The sequence below is a fragment of the Pseudoliparis swirei genome, chromosome 24, assembly GCF_029220125.1.
Source record: "Pseudoliparis swirei isolate HS2019 ecotype Mariana Trench chromosome 24, NWPU_hadal_v1, whole genome shotgun sequence".
Classification (NCBI taxonomy): Eukaryota; Metazoa; Chordata; class Actinopteri; order Perciformes; family Liparidae; genus Pseudoliparis; species Pseudoliparis swirei.
This window is the reverse complement of record NC_079411.1, coordinates 7,094,743-7,111,807: the sequence shown is the minus strand read 5'-3', so window position 1 is coordinate 7,111,807 and position 17,065 is coordinate 7,094,743. Positions and strand designations below refer to the sequence as shown.

Here is a 17,065-nt window from a genome sequence, read left to right as displayed (position 1 = left end):
CCTCCGATGCTCCCTGCTCTCTTTCCCCTGTTGACGGTGTTGGTTTTCCTCCTCCTGCTCCTGGAAGTGTGCTTCATGCCTCCCCTCCACCCTCTGCTGAAACATTCCCGGTCACCTCTTTGCCCGTTTCCTCCAATCCTGAAATGGGAACATCGTCCCTCTCCGTTCCCTCGCTGTGTGACCCTCCTGCTGTTTCCACCGGCAACATTCCCTCTACACCTGTCCAAACCCCCCCATCTCCCACCGAACCAGAACCAGCCCAAACCCCCTCATCTCCCACCGAACCAGAACCAGCCCAAACCCCCCCATCTCCCACCGAACCAGAACCAGCCCAAACCCCCCCATCTCCCACCGAACCAGAACCAGCCCAAACCCCCTCATCTCCCACCGAACCAGAACCAGCCCAAACCCCCTCATCTCCCACCGAACCAGAACCAGCCCAAACCCCCTCATCTCCCACCGAACCAGAACCAGCCCAAACCCCCTCTGCTCCCACTGAACCAGAACCAGCCCAAACCCGCTCATCTCCCACCGAACCAGAACCAGCCCAAACCCCCTCATCTCCCACCGAACCAGAACCAGCCCAAACCCCCTCTTCTCCCACCGAACCAGAACCAGCCCAATCCCCCTCATCTCCCACTGAACCAGAACCAGCCCAAACCCCCCCATCTCCCACCGAACCAGAACCAGCCCAAAGCCCCTCATCTCCCACCGAACCAGAACCAGCCCAAACCCCCTCATCTCCCACTGAACCAGAACCAGCCCAAACCCCCTCATCTCCCACTGAACCAGAACCAGCCCAAACCCCCTCATCTCCCACTGAACCAGAACCAGCCCAAACCCCCTCATCTCCCACCAAACCAGAACCAGCCCAAACCCCCTCATCTCCCACCGAACCAGAACCAGCCCAAACCCCCCCATCTCCCACCGAACCAGAACCAGTCCAAACCCCCTCATCTCCCACCGAACCAGAATCAGCCCAAACCCCCTCTGCTCCCACCGAACCAGAACCAGCCCAAACCCCCTCTTCTCCCACCGAACCAGAACCAGCCCAAACCCCCTCTTCTCTCTCTGCTCCCACCGAACCAGAACCAGTCCAAACCCCCTCATCTCCCACCGAACCAGAACCAGTCCAAACCCCCTCATCTCCCACCGAACCAGAACCAGCCCAAACCCCCTCATCTCCCACCGAACCAGAACCAGTCCAAACCCCCTCATCTCCCACCGAACCAGAACCAGTCCAAACCCCCTCATCTCCCACCGAACCAGAACCAGTCCAAACCCCCTCATCTCCCACCGAACCAGAACCAGTCCAAACCCCCTCATCTCCCACCGAACCAGAACCAGCCCAAACCCCCTCATCTCCCACTGAACCAGAACCAGCCCAAACCCCCTCTGCTCCCACCGAACCAGAACCAGCCCAAACCCCCTCTTCTCCTACAGAACCAGTCCAAACCCCCTCTTCTCTCTCTTCTCCCACCAAACCTGCCTCTCTCTCCCCCACCAGGAAAGTCCCTTCTTCCTCTCCCACGGAACAAGCGTCCCCTTCCCCATCCTCCCCCGTCAAACCCGTCACCTTCTTCCCGTTCTCTTCCCCAACCAAACAAGAATCTCCCTTTCCATCACCCGTTCATCCAACCCTGTTTCCCTCTCCTCCCTCGACACCTCCCAGATCCACAACCCCGCCCTCTCCCACTGGTCCTCCCTCTCCCACTGGTCCTGCCTCTCCCACTGGTCCTCCCTCTCCCACTGGTCCTCCCTCTCCCAGCCATTTACCTGCTGAAGAGCTAATGGAGACGATGTAAATGTGTCGCCATCTCGCCCCCACTACTTCTTACAAGTGTCAGAAAACATTATCCGAGGAGGTTAAAACTCCATCTTGAGCTTTTCCTGTAGCTGTAAACTGAGCCAGTCGACCGCTGTGTCCATATTTGTATCTCTCTCTCCTCCCACTCATTTCCAGAGACGGAGGATACAAATCGTTTTCCAAGCGTTTGTCAGTTTGTATATATGTTTGTATTTATTACTCGAGGATTTGTAGAAAGGGAGTGAACTGAATGCATCACTGTTATGAGGTGTTTGTCTTAGTAGTTACACGTTAATGTGAATTATTTTATTTATTATCCCATTTTGACTGCCTGTCGCTCTTTTGTAAATAGTTCTGCATTACTCACACACCATTGTGGACTCCTCTTGCTTCAGCAGTGACACTAGGTCCATAACACATACAAGTATTTCAACATATTAAACATCTGAAATTGCAAGCCTCGCTACCTGTAATCCAACTTTTAGCACGATCAGTATTTGTGAGACCCCGGTCAGCTGAATGGTAATACGTTGATAAATAAAGGTACTGCCTAACCAAGCATCTAATAACGAGAAGGGCTATGCTTTGTTTGTTAAACATGTCATCTCTATTTGGAGATGTTATGCATTTGTGTGCCTTTTTAAAATGATGCTGGTAAAAAGCAGATCTGCTCACGTTGACACACACCGCTGTTTACTTTAAATTTAAAGAGATAATCAACATTTCTTTTCCTGTTACCACTAGTTCAGTGGTTCCTAACCCCCATAAAAAGTATGTTGTCTACTTCTGACCCCTTGTTATGAATTTATCTGCATTGTGGCCATTTCAACCAAAGATTTATTTATATTTAATGACATTTAAGGGCCGAAAGAAAAGGAAATATCAATTAATTCAAAAGCACAAAGCAAACAAAATATATATATATATATCGCTATAATAAATCCTTCTTTGCTCTCCTGTTAATCACCTCAGATGTATTGATCTCCCAGACTCCTCAGGTGTGGCTCTTGTTATTTATCCTTGCAGAAAGCGTTGGGTTACTTTGCTGAGCTTATGAGATATCAGAGATGTACGTCACCACAACACAATGGAGGAACTTAGTTTGTGGTACTTGGAAGATTTCTTTTAATATTTACAATTTTTAAAAAGTTACAGCTGAGTGTCTATTTTATCTTTGTTTTCAATTTAGTTTGTAGAATTCATTGTATTGGGTAGGAACTAGGAAGTTATTTTAGATAAAACCAAATAATTTCCGTGCACCCACTGAAACTTAGACATACTGACGCATTAATCCAAATGCTGTTTATGTCCTTAATGTGTACATCGTGAAGAACCTTAGTTGTCCACTTTTGATTTGTTTGCCTTTGTGTGTGAGCAGTTAAAGTCCCTGGGTGACTGCTGTAGATAAACAATAGAGAAACAGACTTTAAACTGCAGGTTTGTTTCTAAAGGACTTTTCAGAACTGTGAAGTCAGTTCTGCACAGAAAAGACAAACTAAACTCAGAATACCAGTTGATGTAATTCACTTAAAATCCGACACTGCGGTTTGCATGAAACAAGTCAGCGCAGCAGTGGGTTTTGATCTGGGTTTGAGTTGTTGACATGGTAACAGGTATGTGCTTGACTGCAAAATGGGACTTTTGTTTTGTTATGTGCACTTCCTGTTGTAATCTCCAGAGCGTTTATCCCGCTGAGTCGTGACCTCAACATGCCTCTTTGCCTCTCCAGGACTTCCAGCTGCATGCGTACTCCATTCCACTTCCTGCCTCAGTCAGTCAAAACCCTCAGTCAGTTGATTCAAGTTATCATGTTGCTTCCTCTTATATATTTAAAAGTAGACTTTGATCTGCAGTTTGTAAAGGGAATTTGTATGAAAAGTTTGAAACCAGGTTTATCATCCGTGTCAAACTGGAGCAATGTTCTTAAATATGCATCGAGTGGCTGCTTTTAATGTCCCGTTTAGAAACAGCAAAACAATGCAATAAAGACTTCAAATGAATACATTTGTGATCATTTCTTCGTGTACATGACTAACTTGGCCACTAGAGGATGCAATGCAGTAGAAGTGAAGGGAAATAATTACAAAATACTCATTGTATATACCATGTCCAAAAAAAAGACACACGGTCATGTTCAGTATGTTGGAAAAAGTTGTACGTATAGTGTGTTGAATTATGTCAGTGTCTAAAAAAAGTAATTACAGATCATAGTGTGTGCAAAGAAGTAAGTATTAGTAACTGTAGAAAGTGATAATAGGTGTCAGTGTGAGACAAGCAGTTGGCCACTAGAGGGAGCGATGGAGTCATCGTAATTTAGTAAGAAATTCACAAGACAATTCAAGTTATAAAATTCCATTTTATTGTCAGAACTCGGAACACAGAACACTCAAATGATTGAAAAAGAAAAACATTGGTTGACACCGGTAGTTCTCATATCACCGGAGATTCAAACCACATCAAAGCACACACACTTTAAAGGAATGCGTCCCCCAAAATCAAGAGACGCAGATGGACGTTTATTTGAGTGAAGATCAAAAGAATAAGTGTCATCGTAATTCATCACTGAATCACACCTCAGTGGCCCTGTGATGAGAGGAAGAGGAAGAACCTCAGACTGGAAGAGAGGGAAGTCCTTCCTGTCACACACACGTTGGAGACAGACCCACCTCGGGTACAACGAGACGATGCGATTACATTAGTGATCTCACACACACACTCAGTCTTTCCATTAGAAACCGATACAAATTCCCAGAAAAAGTGCCTGCCATCCTCCGTACATAAAGCTCATCTTCACCATCAGTGAGGGACGTTTTTATGTTTATTGATGACTGAAGTATTTCATGATGATGAGATACTTCTTGACGGATATGTTTGAGTAGCCAAGCACAGAAATGCAATCTCCTAGCAAGCTGAGAAGTACAGAGGGAATGGACATTTTAAATATATAGACGTACAGTTAACAGAATATATAGATATTTATATTTTTATATTCCCTTCCTTTTTTTAAGCCTTCGGTCCAATACACATTATTTATTCAAACAATTCCTATCTACCAACTGTGTTGTCAAAAAGCATGTTAAAAGTGAACGATAGCTTCAGAATTACCCCCACACACACACACCTACAGGAACACAAAAAATAATAAATCACTCGCCCTAAAATACACAAATATTTGGATTTTTAAGTCAAGAGAAAAGGTTCTTACTAGCTCCCCACAAATCCCGTGGTTGTTTTCCGGAGGAGACGAAAATAGACTCACAGCTAAAAATAGATCTGCTTTTAACCGTACAATAACACAACCCCCACCCCCCCCCCACCCTGTGATTTATATGAAAGATTTCTATCTGATCTACAAAATATAGCAATGCCCTTTTTCAAAAAAATAGTTCAGATTCTTTTACTATAACAGGACAGTTTTGTGTCTTTCTTCAATTGAGATACATTCAGGATATCAGGAAAGAGAGAGAGAGAGCAGCGCCGGCTCAGTACCGGGTCTGGTACTCGTGGTGCCATCTGTTGAAGTCGTTGTAGAAGAGCACGATGCTTCCAGACGCCATGCCGGTGATGATGCACCTTAGAGGAGTGAGGAGGGAACGGCGTGAGCTCTCCTTTCTCGACACACCGTTGGCTTTTCATTTGCCGTGAAGTCAAATCGACATCGTGTTCAACCGACTCCGGCACGGGACTTAAATACAACTTTGAGGTCCTCGTACTTCAAGTAAATAACAGAAGGAACATCGTTTCCTCTTCCTCCACTACACAGTGCTCGTCTGACATGTATAGTTACTGTGGGTCACGATTTGTACACGCAGAAGACACGATTAGCTTTAAATTATGATGTCATGGATGAAGTCATTATAACCGGCTTCTTCTTCCATTACATTAACATACTGACGATTTTCCTATTAGAACACCGGAAATGTGTTGTGCGTTACCTTTGGTCATGTGACATGGTCATAGAGCGGATGCCTGCGTCGCAGCCCGGGTAGGTGAACAGCTGCTTGAGGTCGTGGACCCGCCAGACGGACACGACTCCTCCATCGCCGCCTGTCAGCAGGTACTGGCCGTCTCTACTCAGGTACATGGCCTGGGAGAGACGGAGGAGGACAAAAAGATTGTTTTACTTCTCACTGTATTCGATGGTTTTGGGACGTTTCAATCGTCTCAGCGTTGACAGTAATATGTCAGATTCAGGGCGACGGGTCTAGAAAGTGTCTCACACTGACGGCTGAGGTGCCACCGGCTCATCAGGATCATAGCTTTACAAAGTATATTGTATTCTGACTTTGTTTGATCATCCATTACCCGTCCTTCAATCCCCCAAACTTGTTTTCAAACTGGCAGTCAAGCTATCCAACATGCATAAATAGCCTCTGAATGGGACTGGTGATGGGGGACCAGTTTATCTCTGATGTCAAAGTGAAGCTCATACAGCGAGGTCATGTGATCTGACGAAAGATCCCAGGTCAGGGGGGGGGGGGGGGGGGGCTTTCTGTACACGGACCCCGACTGGCAACAACGATGGCTCCCCACAGCGAGGCCTCGGAGATTTACTCGTCTCATCTGCTTTGGCTGCAGACTGTAACAGCTGAACGGCCCCCCCGGGGCCCGGGCGTACACAAATCACGCCTGGCGTTTGGGAGTCTATTATGGGCACGGCCGCGCACTGAAAGCCGAAACCGAAACAGTCGGCGGCATCAATCAAGCGAGCGGCCCGAGGCCGACGAAACGACGAGGCACAATGCGACTTCTAAAAGGAGCGAATGACACTAATTTAGAGCTCTTCTCGTCGGCGGTTTTTATGACAGCGGGAGACACTTTAATCATCCGCAGCATGTGCGTTGGATCAGCCTCTCGTCCAATGGGGAGAGGGGGACGTGAACGTCAGATCTGAAGACGGAGGCAAGTGATTTTCAGGGTCTTGACTCGGTAAAGAAAGCATAAATAACGCTTCGCGAGCGGAAAACACGCCGGATGAAAGCGGAGAGATTACAGCCACAATTGGACAAATGTTTTGAATAAGGAGCCTTTGTGGAACGTCTGACCGCACTGTGGATTAAACGGGCTCTGCTTCTCATCACGTGAAGGCGCTCACACACACACACAGTGATGTCTGCATGCTGGCGGGACGCCTCGACAACCATTCCAGCCTAATTGCCACGTTAGATCTTCATCCAAAGATGGCTGGAAATAGAGCACGGCTGGTTGGATTCGTTGGGGGCGGGTCCGCTCTGTGTGTCCGCTAATTGTCTCGTGTATCGACAGTCGGAGATAATCCGACATCAACGGTATCGCTCGGCTCGGCCGACGCGTGACGACTTGAAGTTCGGTGCGAACGTGGGAAAACATTGCGATCCACGTCAACCTATTTTGGGAATCTGTACATTTAAAGGAGCCATGACTCGATTGCGTGGCCCCCAGGAGATAACACGTGCAGCACTGACACATTATCACCCGTGTAATTGTTCTGGTGTTCAGCTTCCATCGGGAGTTCCATCCACCGCTCAGGTAAGCCACGTATCGCTCTCCTTTGAGCTCTCCTGCCTCTGTTTTCTAAAAGCTTCACTGTGTTTGCTCGATGCTAACTCGCGCTGCTGTTTGATGACAGAAGGGTGGTGTGCAGAGGGTTTATCGTAGATGTTTTGCCGCCTGATGTGACCGGAGAGAAGGTCGATATGAGCCAAAACCGGAAAGTTGGGCGACGTAAAACTAAAACAATGAGCTGAAAGACACAACACCTCGCTGGAGCGCTGAGGGCAACTAAAGAATGTCATTACCTTCGCATTGAAAATGCCGGAAGGTTATGTTTTGATCGCCGTGTATTTATTTATTTATTTGTATGCGTGTTATTCGCAAAACTCACAAAGTGTTGAACCGAATCGCATGCAATTTGGTGGGATGATTGTTTATTATCCGGGGACCAGTTGATGAGATTTTGGGATCGATCGGGTCAAAGGTCAAGGTCAAAGGTCATGAACAGGTCAAAATCTTTCGCAGAACTCAAAAAGTATTGAACCGAATCGCATGAAATTTGGTGGGATGATTGTTTATTATCCGGGGACCAGTTGATTAGATTTTGGGATCGATCGGGTCAAAGGTCAAAGGTCATGAACAGGTCAAATCTTCCTGAATCACATGGAATTTGGTGGGATGATTGGTTATTATCCGGGGACCATTAGATTAGATTTTGGGATCAATCGGGTCAAAGGTCAAGGAAAGGTAAAAAAAAAAAATTTTTACCATAGCACGATACATTTTTGTCCAATTGGCATGCAACTAATGCCAAAATGTTCATAATTCAATGCCCAATCTTGTGATATGCGAAGGTATGCGCTCTACCGAGTGCCCATTCTAGTTTACTCCTGTTAACGTGACATAATGTCCTGGTGCAGCTTTACATTCCATTTAACCAGCAGACACAAAGAGGAAAGCTCTTTACTCGTTACAGCGCTGTGTGTTTGTACCCTGGATCCACTAATGGAGTCCATGACCTCACTGGAGCTCAGCAGGAGGCAGGAGAGCTGGCAGACATGTGGGCCGGGCCGGAGGCTGCAGACAGACATTATAAATCAGCCCTTTGCCACTGGGCGGCCAAACAAGATGGCCGACGGCTCTGCGGGTGCCAAGATGTCCACCCGAGCTCGGATGACTAAAAAATGACCGCGGCAGAAACACATGCACTTTAGATGCCCGTATTTCCTCCTTCTTTCGGGGGAACAGTGGGTGGATTCTGAGGCAGGGGAAGGTAAAAAGTTGAATTTATGGTGCCGTTAACCCCCCCCCCCCCCCCCCGTTACACGGACGACGGCAGTGAAAGAGCTGCTGCGATGGTTACACTGCCTGAGTTATGCTCGTACTTAAAAGACTGTAATCCATTCAGTATGGCTTCTGTCACTCGATTCTGCTATTAGACCAGGAGGCCGACTGTTAGCCTGTCATCTCACCTCGGACTCAAGACCCGGAGAAATTTACAGCGCAAGTATTCTCTCTCTTTCCCCGTCTTTCTAAGTGGATACTGCAGGCCAGGACAAACACTTATTTATCCTGGAGTCATACCGCGCCGAGGCTCAGGGGGCCGAGAAGATTGATTCTGGTATGTAGGAGTGGACTAAATACTGTTCTCAAACCAGGCGGGGGTGGAGCTAAGGGGGGGCTGAGACTCTCACAGCCTCACTCCAAGACGTCAGGACTTTCCTAACGCCATCTGACATGGCTGGAATTTACAACAGCAGGAGAGAGCCGGCAGCGGCCCGCACTGTTCCCAAGCCGCAGCTCCACCGCTTTAAAAAGGGAACTCTGGGAAACTCGACAAGCGTCGAAAACCACCATTAGTTTCTCTTACAGACACGATAAAGCATTCCGCAAGCCCGAACACACAACCTGCTCGATGATTTCAATACGATCAATCAGCATTTGTCCGCGTGTGCTCATTAATCACGTCTCCTACGAGTTATGTTCCCGGGCCGCGTCGGAGCCGGGACACCAGAGGGCTCGTAATAGGAAACAGGCGTGCGGCTGTCTGTCAGAGCCAGCTTACATTTCCCAGGCCAAACCGGAAACACGGGGTCGGGAAACCAAAGGCAGTAGCCGCTATCTTGTGTCACTCGAACCACGAGGGAGGAAATGTGGGAAACGGGGGGAATGTGTCGTCTGGTGCCGGAGGGTGGTTAATGGTGCCGGTGTCCAGAGCTGACCGCTCCTCCGGAATGCGCTCCGCCGCTGACGCAATTTGACCCGACAACGGGGCCGCGGATCAAAAAGAACCGTTTCCTCTGCAGCGCGCGTGTGAAAGGGAATACAAAACAAAAAAAAGGGGGGGAAGTGAAGCCGCGGTTCGCCCCGAGGTGTGCAGACCCTCACCTTTCCCAAATCCAAAAGCAGAAGAAAGCCTTTAATCAGCGAGAGGACTTCCGACACCGACGCGCTGCGGGCGCACATGTGCAGGAGCCCTTTCACACGCTCACCTTGATGCTGTCCTCCACCTCCATGTGGCCCAGCAGCTTGCCGTTGACACTGAAGTGACAGAAGTGGCCCTTGTCGTAGTAGATCACGCAGTGGCCCTCGGTGGAGGCCTGGATGAGGCGAGGCCGTACGCAGCGGTCCGGGCCCTCCAGGGTCCGCAGCAGGTCCCCATTCATGGAATGGATCAGACACGGACCCTCTGGACCGACGGGAGACAACGCCGGTCAGAACGGGGAGGCGATTCTTTCAATTGGGAAATATGAAGATAAAATGTGGACGGATTATTAAATCTCACCTTTGCAGCCGCTGATGACGACGCCCAGCTCTGCACACACACTGGCGCTGGTCACTTCACAGTCGTGGCCCGTCAGGATGGCCCGCGGTGTCGTGAACTCTGATAGGAAACACAAACGGAGAGAGGTTTGTACATTACAGACAACAGCGTCGCAAACAAAACAAAAACTAGAATTACCACTGTTGGTCACCAGAGGGAGCAACATGCTCGATGCTGTGTAATAGTGTCCAATAACTTTGGCATTAGAACATGAAGGCAGGGAATCAGGTTTAAACAAACATGAACCACCACATTACAGCAGAGGCAAACAATAATGTAAAGCACCAACAACAAAGAGTCAACAATAAACAGCTGACAGGAAATGTGTGTTTTCTATCTGTAAACGTGAATGTTCTGCAGTTTGTGGCCCAGACTTTAGGCCCATTATCCTGCACACATACTTCTCTCCTCATTCACTCTCCCTTTCTAGCACTTGTCACCCTCCGCCTCTCCCTATCTTTAAAACCCTCTCCCACTGACTGCCTTCACTGGATCCAGATGTTCCACTCAGACAGAGAGAGAGGGAGAAAGAGAGAGAGAGACACACAGTGGGAATGAGAGTAAGCTCCGTTTCAAGTTCCCAAGTTTGTGTGATTTTGTTTTGGTTTGAGCTGTCGGGGCGAGCGACAAAACAAATTTGCCTTTTACTTGTCAGTCCGTCTTCTCTTCCTGCGAGCGCGTGCACACTCATGGAGCTCACCGCCTCATCATATTTGATACGTCCTTTAACAAATCGAGATGAATTAATTGCGGTCGGATGCTGAATCCAAACATTTTGGACACTGTGGTGAACTGGATGACAGCATGGACATAAATATAACTGGTGTCAAGAAGCTGTGTGTGTGTGTGTGTGTGTGTGTGTGCGTGTAACGACCAGTGAGGGTAGTCGGGCAGAAATCCTGAACTTGAGTGAAGAGTTCATTAGGTTTTAATGCCTCCAGGAGGGGGTCTTGACTCCAATGACCCCGTTTTCTTTGCTGTCACAAGTTCAGCCCAAAACGAGGAACCCGGGGCAGAGACTGTCAGAACAGGATCAGGTTCAAAAGCTTCGCCACAGCAATATAGTTTAGGTAGAACAGCTTGCAATATTGTTCATTTCATACGGTCAATGCCTGGAATATACACAAGGCTAGTTTTGTAAAGTAGTTTTGAGAAGGTAGTGTAATTCCATTCCGACTCGGCCAAACTATTCAGAGTTTGTTAGCGCAGTCTCTCTCTTTAATTCAATTATACGACATAAAACCCAATACAGGTTCACTAATAAGATGGATAAGTTCTCTCCCAAAAGCCACAGCTACTGTTAAACTTAATTAGATTAGGCAGAAAGGCTCTTTACAGAGCGCTCTGCTCACTGAGGCCTGTGCTGGAGGACTCCGGTCTAAAGACGGCGTCAGCAAAGTTACTTTCAATGAGACGTAAACATAAACACGGTGACTAGAGTATAACAGGATCATAAAACCAATGACTTGATTCTGATGGAAACAGATTCAGTATGCATGCTATTCAGGAACTACGAAGAGACAAAGTTAAAATACTGAATTGGAAATGAGTTTCAAATTAACAGGAGGCTTATATATTTTTTTAATTTCCTACATTTTGCGAACACGCTCTAAACTTCCGGTCCAGGTCGATCCGCCCGGCCGGCAGCCTGAACGTCGACATGTCGTTCAGTTAACTGGCGAACACCCTCGTCGTCACTGAAAGCAAACGGATGACCTACAAGCTCGCGGATTAAAGCATGATGTTGGATTGTGCTCAGAATAGGTCAATAAAGCTGATATATCGGTGTATCGGTTAACCTTTTCAGCCTCGGCCCGACATTTGGTTTGAATTAGCGCCACATCTGATTACAATCTTATACCTGTATATGACCACCGCTGGCACACTGAGGAGGGTATCAGCTATCTAGACATGTGGGGACAAGGTGGGTGTGCGTGTGTGTGTGTGGTGACTGGAATTAGCAAAGAGTAAAGCACAAATCATTTCGTCATCCATTTTACTAAGGAGCAGATGTCTTAGAAGAGTAATACAATTTTGTGTCAATGATTTAGTTTTAGTCATTTACTATTTATTTGTGACTCAAATGCTAAACAATATATTTGATTAAATGTCATTAAAACACAAACCCATAAGATTGTGTCCATGTTTGATAATAAATGTAAATAAATGTCCACATGTTGGTGAGAAAATGTAAATGAATTTACGCCAACCAGATCATAATTTACAGTTACTTTCAAACAATCTTGATAATTTCCCAGATAAAGCATACGTTAATCTTCAGGCTGTCCACAACATAAATCCAGTGTAACTTACGACACTATCACTAAACGATATCAATGAACTGGTTTCCCCTCCGTGTCCTGCAGATGGCACTGGTGTCTGTGGAATCTCTGGAGCAGACAACAACAACATCTGTCTGCAGCAGGACCCGGGTGTGTGTGTGTGCGGGGCGACGTGTACACGAGCACACCACGTTCAGAGGCTTTTGTGTGGCGCTTATGAGGTGTGTGGGATGCCCACGGGGCATTGTGCATGAGAGGGAAGGTGTGCGGATGCTCTCATGCCTTGCCTGCAAGTGTGTCATTTCTTTGGAAAAGGAATAAAGAAAAAAGTGGTCCATCTATGTATTCTGTGTGTGTGTGTGTGTGTGTGTGCAGTAAAGCTTCATGTCTGGGAGAGCCTCCTGCGGTCCCGAGCAATGAAGCATCACATTGTGGTGGTGAGGGGATGACGACTGCTTTGTCTGCTCCTCTGGCTGCAGAGCGGTAACGGCTCTGAGCCGACTGAGGCTGTACGGAAACAATCGTCCTCACAAGAGCACGTAGAGCACATGATGCATCGGTATGTACGCACAGAACCCCTTTGTTCGTGCAATGAACTCGTGAATCACTTAAATATCTTCTTCTAAAATACGATCTCATTGTTAAACCTGAGGACTGGAATTGCAGGACAGATATCACGACATGTGTTATGTAACCTTGCGACATGCGTTGTTCTGCCATGAGGAAGTGCACGTTAGGATTGTTGCTGAAGTGCCCCTACTTTTCGTCATGTTGGCATTCCTGTTACTTTCTGATCAAAGAGAAAAACATGAAATAAAACAGGAGAAAATAAAATATGGGCTTTATGGTCACTCCCGTTTTAAACATTAGTTTCGTCATAAAAGCATTTGAAAATTCCTGTGAATCAACATGGATCAAGAAAATATTTCTCTTGATCCCAACGTCCCACATCAATGCAAATGAGGTAAGTGACAAACTATCCACCCCGTTTCCAAAATCAAAACCCAATGTGGCTTATTAACTTAATCACAATTAGTCATAAATTTCAGCCGATTTGTAATGGATCACTTAACAACATGTAGGCCAATCTAAGCTGACCAAATTAGCACAGAGCCGACTCAGGGCTGAGCAATGTGTGCGCGATGCTTTGATCATGGCTAATGCCACATGTTATGGTAACGTAAGAGAGGCCCATGACATTTTTCACTTTTATCGACCAGCGTGACCCCGTGGCCCTCGGATGGTGGTGAACTTTCATGTGCTGGCGGACGACCCCCAACGTCACATTTAACGTCTCTAAGTGGCCCACACTTTCACTCACATTAAAGACAGATACACACACACACACACACGATCTGGTCTCACAGAAACCTCACACACAATCTCAGACACATTATCGAAAGCTGTTCCCGCTGCAACAGCGCGGCGAAATCCAATCTGTATGCAGGAGGCCGGGCCTGGTCACACGAAACTAGTTGTTACTTTACAGAGGGAGGCCGTAAATCACACAGTCACAACTGTCTGGGAAAGAGAGCACTCAGAGAATACCCCTGTGTGTGTGTGTGTGTGTGTGTGTGTGTGTGTGCTCAGGTTGGCCTGTGTACTTACTGCCTGGAGTCTCTCCAATGCTGTTGTGCTTTCCATTCCAGTACCACAGCAGCAGGGTGGCATCTCTGGAGCCCGACAGCACGTAGCAGTCTCCTCCGATGTAGGACTCGGAGCGAGCCAGACACGTCACCACGTCACGATGCCCGAACACTATCTGAGTCAGTTTGCCTGCAGGACGCACACACAAGTACACGGACAATAATCACTCTTCATTCATCCGTTAACAAGAAAGGAACGCTGCATTTATAAATAGATAACAACGTTTGAACGACATAAGAGTCGGTTGTCCTGTGAAACATAAATTCATGTTGCACTCGAATGACACAAACCGAGTGTGAATATATTGCTGGTTCTTTGAAGCCATGTGTTTGTTGTTCATCTGTCTGCTTGGCTCATAGTTCAACAAGATCCACACAAGATCAGACATCGGCTAATTCCCAGACAGAATAAATATTTTGTTCCAACCCTGTGTGTATGAGCGTGTGTGTGTGTGCGTGTGCGTCTGTGTAAATGCAGTGCGCTGCATGTGTATATATAAAGAGGCTAATTGCTGTCAGATTTCCAGACCACAGCTCCACCGTCGAGCTGTCTAAAACTCATTACGCTCCTCATGATGTGACCTCTGCAGTCAAACAGTGGATAGTTTGCAACACATGACATTTCAGCCCGAGTGTCAAGATCACTGTCCGTCGCATAATTAAGCGTCATCTCACCACGACGACGAGTGTTGTTATGAAAGTGGGCGGGTCACCGACTGAACTTCCAAAAAAGAACAGAGACATCAAAGACGTAGCATGTTTGACATCTTTATAAACACCGAAAATAAGTAACGATGGCTGCAGCAATAATGGCTACCATGCAGTTCATATTGAACACACACTCAAGCAACACACACACACACACACGTGCATGCACACAGACAGATTAAATTAAATGTGTGTGCATGCAGGCGTATGAGGCTATGTGTTGTGTGCACGTGTACCAATCAAGGCTTGTAATTGATAGAATCCCTCAGTTCTTTAACCTGGGGGCTTTAGGGACCTCGGTGGCAGCTGTTGAGCGCGTGCGATTAAACCGTGTTCACGTTCCAGTCGCACACCTCGGTGGCAGTCGCACAATAGAGCCATCTCTGTGCTCCCATCCCTCTCTCCCGCCCTCCCTCTATTGAAGACAGGGAGGCCCTGGCCTACAGAAATCTAATCGAAGTCTGTTGCAGAGACGCGTGTACGATTCTGAATGGGGTACGAGCAGAAGCGGGCCGCACAGATGAAGCTTCAGACAGTTCCATTCAGGACCCCTGACCCGATGGCGCCTGTGTGGGTAACAATGTCTGCATTGCATGTGTGCTTGCGAGTATTCAGTGGTCTCTAAGCAAAATAAAGCCACTGTGAGAGACTGTGTGTGGATTACACACAGGCAATGAACACCTATATATTGTCGGGTATACTGAGGTAAGCATTATTTATGCAACAGATTTTTTGTTCTATTGTACTAGAAGAAATGACTGAACTCCACTAAACCAAAACAAACTGAAAACAGAGTTTTGTGCTCGGAAAATATGTTAGAGAAGTGATGCAGGCCAGATAATAAAATGTTGCGCTTCAGTTACCAATTGACAATGAACTGGCAAAAATATGGAGGGAGAATAAAGAGAGCGTTACGTTTGTAGCCATTCCACTGGGACAGCTGCTCTATAATGCAGCTCAGTAAACAGAGCACACTATCTGGGTCACGGCAAACAGCTGAGACGGTTGTTTACAGGATTGAGAATCTTGAGTCTACTAGAGCCGGCGATGTTCATAAGACAAGACAAAATGAAAAACATACTGATGCCCTTTTTTTCCTTTTCTTTGTTAGAGCCTCACTAGTAGTGGAGCGAAACAAGTTCGGCCTGAGGATGGTGCTAGAGGAAAGGCGATGGGGTGGAATAACATTCAGAGTTTTATCCGCTCAAAAGATTGAATGTGTTCATCAAATTCATGGCAGTATTTGCTTGGGAGACATCTTATGTTCAGAATTGATATTTTGGCCTGCGGATAAGAGTCTAAATGAAGAGTCTAAATGAGAGTTCATCCTCTGGGTCAAATACATTTTTAAATCAGTGTAAGAATGACATTCGACAAAAACACACCCTAAAGTGGCTCATGCCAATATGAGCACGCAGCAAGTTAGAATCTCTTCATTATTCATTCATTATTTTTATGTTGAGAATGTATTTAAATTACAAATATTCAATAGTTGCATTTATTTATTTTTTCTCTGCTGTGAGACTGAGGCAAAGATCTCATGCCAAGAGTTTGGTGGCAGAGAATAAGTGCATGACTCCAAATACGAAAATGTGCTCGACTCCAAACACGGTTCACCCAAATTATTCTATAATTATATGATAATGATATATGGGGAACAACATGGTTTCCTTATTCTCTGAAAACGTCAAAACTGAAGTAACAAATGTACAGCCTGTAAATATCCGTCCAGGCTTATACAGACATGACGTGGCCTTTTATGAATACCAAACAGAGTTGTGATCCTGACGACATGAGTGGCTGAGGGGGACGAGTGCTCCACGATCGTACAATACCTGAGTCAGTCGAGTAAATCCGGAAGCTCTTGTCCCAAAAGCCGCACAGAAGGATGAAGCGGTTGTCGGCTGTGATGGCGAAGTACTGCGAGCTGATCTGAATGCTTTGATCGAGCAGGTCTGAGATCTGACGACGATGACCGCCCACGTTATTGGCTGCAGAGGAAAAATACAGTGAGCAGATTACACGTTGGAAATATTCAGATGCACACGGACAAAAATAAATCTATGATCCAACATCCAGTTAACTGTTTACATGTATCAGCTAAAAGAGCTCACACTCCAATGCTTCGCCATAGAAGTTTCAGCGAACCGTGCAAAGAAGATTTGTGAGAGAATACATAAAACATTCTGGATGTCAAGTTAACGGGACTTCACATTTTCCACGAGCGTCAAACAGTAATGATAGAGGGAGCACAGCACTCGAGTCAGAACACACACTGTAAATTCATTGCGGTTGTGTAATTTAGGCCGTGGTGTGTTAGAAAGCT

General features: G+C 46.6%; 2 protein-coding genes across 2 annotated transcripts in view; one reads left to right on the top strand and one right to left on the bottom strand.

Moving 5' to 3' along the window:
• The first annotated feature begins 143 nt into the window (after positions 1-143).
• On the top strand, positions 144-3,807 carry LOC130189795 (cell surface glycoprotein 1-like). Its single transcript, XM_056408734.1, has one exon. It carries the CDS (start codon positions 144-146, stop codon positions 1,803-1,805), a length of 1,662 nt encoding a protein of 553 aa, XP_056264709.1. The 3' UTR covers positions 1,806-3,807.
• A 336-nt stretch (positions 3,808-4,143) lies between these two features.
• lrba (LPS responsive beige-like anchor protein) overlaps positions 4,144-17,065 on the bottom strand; it is a 181,634-nt gene continuing 168,712 nt past the window's right edge. Inside the window, 6 exon segments of the mRNA XM_056409971.1 lie at positions 4,144-5,380; positions 5,743-5,894; positions 9,772-9,968; positions 10,065-10,163; positions 13,994-14,161; positions 16,575-16,730. Coding sequence (XP_056265946.1) covers positions 5,290-5,380; positions 5,743-5,894; positions 9,772-9,968; positions 10,065-10,163; positions 13,994-14,161; positions 16,575-16,730 — 863 coding nt within the window. The 3' untranslated portion in view covers positions 4,144-5,289.

What these genes read in the sequence shown, in the direction of transcription:
- LOC130189795 (XM_056408734.1), top strand. Translation starts at nt 144, where the DNA reads ATGGGAACATCGTCCCTCTCCGTTCCCTCGCTGTGTGACCCTCCTGCT.